The following is a 9,994-nucleotide window of genomic DNA, read 5'->3' as shown; positions in this document are numbered from 1 at the left end:
TTTTCGATTCAAAATACTCATATGCCCACACTAGCCTTTTCGGATAGTTGGACCAGTTTTGGGAGGTCCGATACTCAGCTAAGCGATAACTATCAGATCGGCCGACCTGGGACCCGTGGGGTCCACGGTCTCCGATGGCCAATCTGGACTTCCCTGAAGGTTTCTCATAGAACGGGAACCATGTTCTGCGAATTTGGTCCGAATCGGACGGTCGGATTGGCCAAAATCGCGTTATCACTTAAAACTCAAACCCTAGCCCCAGGGTTCGCGATTTCGGAGTATCCGGGACTCCGATTCGAAATCCGTCGAATCCTACTCAAACCCTAGCCCCAGGGTTCGCGATTTCGGAGTATCCGGGACTCCGATTCGAAATCCGTCGAATCCTACGTGATCCCGAAATCACGTAGACCGACATATCCAAAATTCAGCTCGATCCGACTATTTAACGACACAGTACTCACGGATCGCGCGATATGGAAAATCCGTTCGGGGCTCAAACGGACTCCGAATCGAGATCCGTGAAATCCCACACGCTTGTGACGACACGAGGGTCACAAATCTGCACAGAATTATATCAGTACCCTCGCCCATGCGCTCCAGCACGCGCGGGCAGCTTTGGGTGTCCAAAGCGATACCGGGTGGCCGAAAAATTTCGGAACCAAGACTCTAAACTCCTACTCTAGGTAAAACACCCCATTTGGAGTCACTTTTGTTCTTGGACCACCCCCAAAAAGTGACCGGAAATGGTAGTTTCGAGCGGCCGAAGTTTCGGCCAAATTTCAAGTCGTAAATCGAACCCCTTAACGCTAAAATCGATCAAAGCCCATATACCCATCAGCTAGAGCACGAAAAATAGCTGAGAAACCATACCTTACGCGATCGATTTGGTGGAGAAACGGAGGAGAAATCTGAACTGGAAGTTCGAGTTGCATTGGGACGAACCGTCGGCTTCCATGGCTATTTCCGGCCGACTCCGGCCACGGCAGCGGCGGCGCTGGGTCGGCGGTTGTTCGCCGTCGTGTCGTGGTTCATTTGGGACCGGTCCCGGAGATCTGCCCCAAGTGTGGTGGCCGGGGGAACGGTTTGAAGGGCGAGAGGTCGCTGCCCAGCCAAAACGGGATGAGAGAGAAAGGCTGACGGGGGAGAGGAGAGAGAGCGCTATAAAAATCTGACTTTTTGACCAAATTACTATTTTGCCCCTCGCGATTTTTAGACCATAACTTCTTCGTTACGGCTCCGATTCGGGTCTACTCCGTGTCTACGAACTCCTTTCGCCGCACTCTACGCAATGGCATATGTGAAATTCCCAAACTCTTTCCCGATTAAAAAGTCAAATTTTCCCCTATTAAAATATGGGAGAGCAATTTGGTGATTTCGCTAAAAGATATATTCCTTACCTTTTTAAGATATTTTCTTTCTTTTTGATATTTTGTTTTGGGTTCTTACAATATATATATTTGAATTTTTACTGCCCTTTGCCAGAAATATACTGAGACAGAATATTTAATCCACCTTCCATTTTTTTATTAGGCACGTTTTTTTCTATTACATAGGGAGGGAGAAAGATCTGCCAAATCACCGCAGCTAAACAAACCCCATTGGCTATTAGGCACGCTTTCACCAACTAGATTCCCCAAAGATAAATTACAGCATTCACCCATTTATTCATGACATTTCTTTCAAGGAAAAAAAAAAAAAAAAACATGCCAAGAAAAATGACAAATACACAATACAATCAGGAAGAAAATACTGGAGAGATTAACTATCTAAACATGGAGAAAGCCTTTGGAGCAGCATTTGGTGGTCCAGTCCAACCTACAATAATATTCACAAAAATAAGATGTGTATTAGGAGAACCATAATTAATAATAAACACATAATTATATATCATAATTGTGCGGATTAAATTTAGAACCTTTGGATGGATCCAAGCCTCTAATTTTGAGCTCGGCATGCTCTTGGCAAAGGGCGCATGAGTCACAGAAGAAATGAACACCACAATCACAACAAGGTTTGTCTGGTAAGCCAAATTTCGTACGCAATTTCTCTCTGTAGATGCATGAGTAGATCCAGTGGAATTGGACCATCATCAAGCAGCAGTATGCACAACCCTGTGCACAGCATGCTAAACGCAAACCAGTGGAATTTATGGATCCGGCCATGTAACTGTTACATATTAAAGCAGGCCTGCTATATAATGAAGCCGGCCATGTAACTGTTAGCATGCGAAAGAAGACTTGGTCGCTATGTGTGACATATATCTAATAAGTTAACTTAATTCCATTGTTGTCCTTATTATTACTTGTATAAGTACCCCCTCCTAATTTAAGCAATGTTAGAATGTTAGAGAGGCTACCTTTTTAACGGCGGAAGTTACCTTCATGTGAGAGGTAGTAAATGTTTTAAGTATTATCTCACATCTGAGAAAAACAATAATTGTATTTATAATTAGGAATAAAGATCTATAAGCCACAAGGGTTAGTACAAATACCCATTAAGGGTTAATGCAAAGATGAAAGCATAGTAAACATGCAAGGTTAATTCAGACACGTAGAAACACACTGGCAACATCAAACACATAAGGTGTATCTCCATTAATAGTCTCATAAGGCCAAAGAAATTTCGGCATAAAAACTGCAAGCCGGAACAAGCGAGATGACAGGACCCGCCCCGGAATTCTCGAAAACCGGAGCGAATCCCATCTCGTTACGGACATCTTCCCGATGCCGGGCCCACTTACTAAGATTCGAGACTTTCTACCAAAATTTTGGCAGAGTCTCCCTTGTAAATTGAACATTTCCCCAAAAATTCAACCTGTTCAAAAATCACAGTCTAAGGTACCCAACCAGCAGCATGCTTTAAAGCAAATAAACAGTTTACAACAAAGGCCTCCGGCCTCAAAGATCAACCCTAGCAAGGGCGATAACAGAGCATATCTAAGGAATTTAAATACAACAAAAATAAAGTTCAAGGAAAACAGAATGAAGGAATCCTACGAAGGCTTAAGGCTCGTGAGCACACGATCCGGCTCAGCTGCGGAGCTCAGTCGACTACTGGCTGGGGGTGCAAAACAGAAAAATGTGAGTGGACAAAAATAAAGTTCAGTTCAGTGTAAACCAACATAATATAACCCCACTGTTTAATAAACCAAGCAAGAAATCCGAATGCATCCCAAACCATCAAAATCAAATAAATATTTATATATGCGTAAAACCAAACCAATGCCGGATGCCAAGTCCGAAATCCAAACAGAACACTAAACAAACCCACCAATTAAATATTATAAGTCCCAACCCAAACTCTCGAAAGCGTACCCATTGGCACGACCGGCAAGGAAGTATCCTCACCGAAAAACAAGAATGAATGAATAGTGATATACATATGTGAATATATATATATATATATATAATATAAGAGATATATATACATATATAATAATAATAATATAAATATGACCAACACCTAGTTGTACCGGGGAAACAATCCAACCGGGGGATTGTTTGACTAGTCACCATGGCAGAGTCCTTATGAAGAGTCCTGAATTCACCATGTAACTAGGGAACGAGCCGTCCAACCGGGGGACTAACTCTCAGCCAGCACATACAGTCGATACCCTCAAAACTTGTACGTCTGTGACCAGTCCTACGTGCGCAGAGTACCCAATCAAGGGTCTACAGCAACATCCCGTCAAGGATGCTCCGGGTTCCGACAATTCCAAGTATCTCAAGTGTCCGTATCCAAGTTCCAAATCTGGGGAGGTACATAGGGTAGTGCTTATAGCACTCCAAACTGACATTCTATACTCACCACTTTCCAAAATCTCATCTCAACAACCCAAGTACCCCACACATAGCCAAACATATATATATAAATTCTCAAAATCCATATACATACTCAAGATACTCAAATATGTCAAAACCCAAATATATTACCAATACTTTATGAAAATAAAGAATTTAACTATTAAATATAACATGCATTTCAATGACTATTTAAATCATATGCATAAAATTCTCATTATAAAACCATGCTTATAAGTTGAAAACAAAGTCCACTCACAAGTAGTCCCACACTGCCTGACCCTGAGAGGGTCCCGCCTGCTTCGTATGCGTGGTCGGAGTACCTTACTCGTCAAATTTGGTGGAGAAATGAGAGAGAACGAGAGGCCGAAAGTTGGGTAAAAATATGTCAAAACTGCTACGTTTCGTGGTTGTTTTCGGCGACCACGATGGCGGATCGAGTTGGCGGTGGGTTGGAACGGAAAGAAGGAAGTGTGGTGGTTCCAACGGAACCGGTGCCGCCCCAAGTGGCGGCGTGTGGTGGCGGTGGCGACGGTGGGAAGTCGTTGTCGTCGCAAGCCAAAAATGAAAAAAAAGGGAGGGGGTTTCTGGTTCGCAGGAGAGAGAGAGAGAGAGAGAGAGAGAGAGAGAGAGAGAGATCTGGTTTAAAAAAAAACCAACTTCGAAATATTTACGGATTTGCCATTGTCGATGTTTTGATCGTAACTTCTTCGTTACAACTCCGAATCGAGCCCACTACGTGTCTACGGACTCAACTCAATACGATCTACCCAAAAATAGCAGCCACTGCCCCAAACTCTGTCCGGGTAATAAAATGACCAAAATACCCCTACCCCAAGGGTAAATCCGTAAATTCAAAAATTAATTAACTTGAAAATTTTAATTTAGCAATTTAGTTTAGAGTCGGGGTGTTACACGAGACATGAACTGCAATGCCTAAAACTACCAATACAACTACAACTTTTAAACTCTCACAAGTATAAACTACAAGTAGAGACTACACTACAAACAAACATCAAACTCACAAAGAGTTGATGCAATTATTACAACTCAATAAACTGTGAACTCCCAAACTCACCAAAGATTTCAAGCATAGCAAAACCACAAGAGCAGCCAACGAAATGACCATTGCAGGCAAGTTGAAAATCTAGCCAAAAAAGTGGTAAACAACCACAAGAAAGCTAGAAGGAGAGGAAGGACGAAAGGGGTGGGGATGGGAGGGGAGGGTAGAGAAGGAGAGGAGAGAGGAGGGGGAGGGAAAGGTAGGAGAAGAGAGGGTTGGGGAAGGAGGCCACCACCCCGAAAGGGAGGTGGTGGTAGGAGCTACGTTCCTAAGGGTTTTATTTTAGAGAGTGTTCCTTAGGGTTTCTAAGAAGAATTGATTTTTTAATTGATTTTGGGTTAGATGCTTACTAACCAATATAGTATTGAGGGAGACTATTTATGTGTTCGACTTAAAGCCTTACATGCTCTCACGTCATAATGTGTTATCCATGTGTTTGGCTTGAGTATCATCACACATAGATTATCATTTGGCTAAGTCCATGTGCCGAAGTGGGTAGCCCTTGAGATGGGCCAAAGCCCAGTTTGACTAGTTCTTTAGGGCCGTTAGGCTTGGCCCGCTCTTAAATTGGGTAGGTCTTGGGCTTAGAATTTGAAACCCTCTGCCTAGGCCCGTCTAAATCTTTTGTTTAGACTTAATTGATGCACTCTTTAATCTCATTTTAGATTTAATCAAAATAATATAAGATATAGAATAACTTAATAAACTTTTTATTTTGTTCATACATGTTATGAATTAAGTTAATTTTTTCAATATTGTCTAAAAATTTGTATAATCCAACTCATATCTAAGTGCACCCCCTAACCATATTGTATACTTAATTGAAATAATGTAATATGTAACATAAATTAATATACTTCTCTTTTGTTGTTGTTTTATATACGTTATTATTGAAGTAGGTGGAAAACGCCAAAGTTGACTACTTTTTGTTGGGATGAGTAGATTAGTTGCTGGACTCCATAGATGCACAGAAAGAAATTGCTCTACTGCCAAGGAGATATTCCCATGAATAACCCTAAAAACTAGATCTGGCGGTTGACTTGTTTTTCTTTTGGTGAAGAGAGAGTAAGTTGTAGAGAATGGCTGAGGCAATTGTTTCCTTTGTGCTCCAAAGGGTCGGAGACTTCACCACTCAGGAAGCAAAGTTCTTGTCTGGAGTCAGCCATCAAGTTGAGGTTTCACAAACTGAGCTACAGTTGATGCAGGGATTCTTGAAAGATGCAGATGCAAGACAAGGAGAAGATGCAAGAGTCCAGATTTGGGTTGCCAAGATTAGAGATGCTGCCTATGATTTGGAAGATGTTATTGAAACTTATGGCTTGAAAGTGGCTTCCAAGAAGAAAACAGGTATGAAGAATGTTCTTAAAAGATTTGCCTGCATCTTCAAGGAACGGCTTGATCTTCGCAAGATTGGGGCAGAAATTGAGAACATTACTGCTAAAATTTCTAATTTGAGGATGAGTTTGCAAAGCTATAACATTGTAAGGGAAACAAGAGAGATTGGAGGTGCATCTTCTTTGCAATCATTTGAGAGACAACAACAACTAAGGCGAACTTATTCTCATGTTATTGAACGTGATGTTGTTGGGATAGAAGACAATGTAAAGGAAATAGTCACACATTTGGTGAAGGAAGAAAGTTGCCTCCGAGTTGTTTCTATTTGGGGTATGGGTGGTGCAGGGAAAACCACACTTGCAAAACAGATTTATCATCACAAAGAAGTTAGGTGTCATTTCAATAGTTTTGCTTGGGTGTGTATATCTCAACAGTATCAAGTAAGAGATGTTTGGGAAGGCATTTTATTTAAACTCATTTCTGCCACCAAGGAACAGAGAGAAGAAATTGCAAAAATGAGGGACTATGAAATAGCCAAGAAGCTTTTTCGCGTCCAGCAAGGAAAGAGATGCTTGGTTATACTTGATGACATTTGGAGCATTGAGACATTTAACTCTTTGAAAGCTGCATTTCCATTAACATGTGAGGAAACACAAAGCAGAATTTTACTTACAACACGCAATGAAGCAGTGGCTTTGCATGCTGATAGAAATGGTTTTCTCCACCAACCCCAGGCACTAAATGAAATCAAAAGTTGGGAACTATTTGAGAAGATAGCATTATTTGGAAGGGTTGATAAAGGTACTTTATCACTCTTTTATCTCAACTTTTTTATTTATATTAATCGAACCTCATAGAAACTACCATGTGGAATTCGCATTACTGTCATTCGCGATGCATAGATATTCTTTTCTAACAAAATAATTTTTAGGAATATCGATGTTTTCTTATCTCTATATTCATGTTTTTTAGTACAGAACTTTTTTCTTTTGGTTGAAAGGAATCAAGATTCCAGTAATTGAAATAGTCGATTTAATTGAACTTATATATTATGGACCAATCGTGAATGAAAATTGAAGCTCCCAGTGTTGTTGAATACAAAACAAAAACACTGACCGCACAATAAAGAAGGGAGAAGAACTGCCCTGTTTAACATTTTGTTAGCTACCAAGATAGTGACTTATCATATGCAATACATATAATAGCTACAATACATAGGACATTGTGTCTCTTTTATACCACTACTGCTATTAGAAGTGTTAATTTGGGTTTTCATTACCTTTTCAGATTCTGGAGTTTACATAAAGATGAAAGAACTCGGAATGGAGATGCTTCGACACTGTGCAGGTTTGCCATTAGCCATCACTGTGCTTGCCGGAGTTCTAGCAAGAAAAAACACCGTTAACGAGTGGATTACAGTGCATGCAAATGTTTATGTATACATAAGGAGAGGCATAGGTCCTGAAGAAGAATATGCAGGTGCTTCATGGGTATTGGCATTGAGTTATGATGACTTACCTTATCACTTAAAACCATGCCTATTGTATTTAGGCCATTTTCCTGAAGATTTTGAGATTCCGGTGAAAAGATTGACCCAATTATGGATGGCGGAAGGTCTCGTCTCACTGACACAAGGACAAGGTTTAGGGGAAGCAATGGAGGATATAGCGTACCATTGCTTAAGTGAGTTGATGATAAGGTGTGTGGTTCAAGTTGGAGAAACGGGTTCAATTGGTACGATTAAAACTTGTCGAATCCATGATCTTGTAAGAGACTTGTGTTTGTCAAAGGCGGAAGAGGAGAACTTTCTCCAAGTTGTGAATTCTTCACAGAGAAACGAGGCAATCAGTCCTTTTTCTTCTTCTATGGTAACCAAGGCAGCACCATTGGGGAAAGTTCGAAGACTTGCCATCTACTTGAATGAGAATCATACGTTGGTTCCATCAAGATATGAGAAAGATGACCACCTTAGATCTCTCTTATACTTTGGCTTAAAAGAATGGAGGGGACAATGTAAAAGATTGATACTTACCATGTTCAAGGATTTCAAATTACTTAGAGTTTTGAAGGTTGAAGGTATGAACAGAGAAGCAGAGTTGCCAAGTGAAATTGGAAATATGGTCCACTTAAGGTTTTTAAGCCTGAGGGGAAGTAATATAAAACGGATTCCTGCATCTCTGGGTAACTTGATATGCTTGCAAACTCTAGATCTTCGAGTTGAAGATAGTTGGCTGTTCATCCCAAATGTCATATGGAAGATGAAACACGTAAGACATTTATATTTGCCCTTTTTTCATCGGCTCCGAGTATGCAGTAAACTGAAAATTTCTACGCTTCACAACTTACAGACTTTATATCCTGTTTCAAGCTCCAATTGTGATTTGAATGATCTTACTGGTCTAACAAATCTTAGAAAACTGAGTATAACGCTGTCAAGCCCCTTAGAAAATCTGGAGGAAATCTTGAAATCTACTGGCAGCACGCTTAACCATATACGGTCTCTATTTGTGTACACTGATTTGGCAGTCACTGGTTCTACAGAGCAAGTTACGCAAATAGTATCAAGTTGTCGTCATATATACAAACTGAAGCTGGAAGGGCCGACCGCAGAATTACCGAGAGAGCTCCATTGCTTTCCCAACCTCACCAAGTTAACACTGCGTCGCTTCTTTCTCAAGGACGACCAAATGGGAATTATAGAGAAGCTGCCAAACCTAACAACTCTGAGGCTTGAACAAAACACTTTCAACAAGGATGCAAAGATATTGGTTTTTTCCAAAGGAGGCTTTCCTCATCTTCAATTTCTTTCACTTTTTCACATGTCTGAAGTAAAAGAGTGGAGGGTGGAGGAAGGAGCCATGCCTAGTCTCCGCCGACTGAGCATTAAATATTGCAACGGATTGACGACAATTGTAGATGGGCTGAGATATCTTACTACTCTCAGGGAATTAAGCATTGAAGGGATGTCAAGTACATTCCAGAGTAAGCTTAAGGCAGGAGGAGAGGATTTCCACAAAATCCAACATGTCACTTCCCTTGTATTTGGGTAAACCCATGCCCCGCCCACTGCATCTTCCATGGAAAGGTTAATTCTGGTGTTTTTTGTTTTGCATTTTGTCAATGTTACATATATGGGCCTTAATATGTTGAATGACATGATCCAGGTTTGTAGATGCTCTGTGTGTTGGTGTTGATCTTCTAAATGGAATGAGTACTGAGTTTGCATTATCCTACTGTACTAGCAGCTGGGACTTGCATGACATGGGGAAAATATATATTTGCAGATGAAGCTGATGACCAAGCAAATTGTTCAGGAGAAGAAAGAAAAGGTTGACAGGTTGAATTGTGCAAGACATGTGATGTGAAATGGAATCAGCTGAGTTTGCTGATGGTTACTTGGAGCTCAATGGAAATCTACGTTTTATGGCGTATTTCAATGTTCGGCGAAAATTGAAAGTTTTGGGGTCAATGTTTGCCTGGAATCATTCAGTTGTTTGGTGTATATATACAGCATTCTTTTTGTGGCAATTTAGAGTTGTTTCTTTGCGTTAATGCAATTATAAATTTGAAAACAAGAAATATACTGCAGCAAAGAGTTTCCCTTGTTTTTTTTTTTTTGGGGGTCAAAGTGCTTCCCCTGTATTTTGGAGGGAATGTGTTCATGCAAATTTGATTGTAATTATGAAGCTGTAAAAGCACAGGCCTTCGGCCTTTTTTTTAATTAATTTTTTCCCCATTTTTTGTTTGTTTAATTGTATGTGATTTTTTACATAATGGTCTAGCAGGATATTCTTAT

General features: G+C 40.5%; 1 protein-coding gene across 3 annotated transcripts; it reads left to right on the top strand.

The window, feature by feature from the left end:
• The first annotated feature begins 5,786 nt into the window (after positions 1-5,786).
• Positions 5,787-9,950, top strand: LOC117628617 (putative disease resistance protein At1g50180). 3 transcript variants are annotated; one of them, XM_034361112.1, is made up of 3 exons: positions 5,787-6,999; positions 7,486-9,244; positions 9,363-9,950. In XM_034361112.1, exons 1-3 carry the CDS (start codon positions 5,943-5,945, stop codon positions 9,484-9,486), a joined length of 2,940 nt encoding a protein of 979 aa, XP_034217003.1. In that variant the 5' UTR covers positions 5,787-5,942; the 3' UTR covers positions 9,487-9,950. The 3 variants fall into 3 exon arrangements, with proteins under 3 accessions (XP_034217003.1, XP_034217016.1, XP_034217010.1); XM_034361125.1 differs by having other exon boundaries at positions 7,486-9,283; positions 9,483-9,950; XM_034361119.1 differs by having other exon boundaries at positions 7,486-9,283; positions 9,363-9,479.
• The last annotated feature ends 44 nt before the right edge of the window (positions 9,951-9,994 follow it).

This window comes from Prunus dulcis, chromosome 1, assembly GCF_902201215.1.
Source record: "Prunus dulcis chromosome 1, ALMONDv2, whole genome shotgun sequence".
NCBI classification, from domain to species: Eukaryota; Viridiplantae; Streptophyta; class Magnoliopsida; order Rosales; family Rosaceae; genus Prunus; species Prunus dulcis.
This window is presented reverse-complemented; position numbering and strand designations above follow the sequence as displayed.

Coding starts and splice junctions, on each gene's coding strand:
- LOC117628617 (XM_034361112.1), top strand. CDS start 5,943: ATGGCTGAGGCAATTGTTTCCTTTGTGCTCCAAAGGGTCGGAGACTTC. Junction 7,000..7,485: donor ATTTGGAAGGGTTGATAAAG/GTACTTTATCAC, acceptor TTACCTTTTCAG/ATTCTGGAGTTTACATAAAG. Junction 9,245..9,362: donor GTCACTTCCCTTGTATTTGG/GTAAACCCATGC, acceptor GACATGATCCAG/GTTTGTAGATGCTCTGTGTG.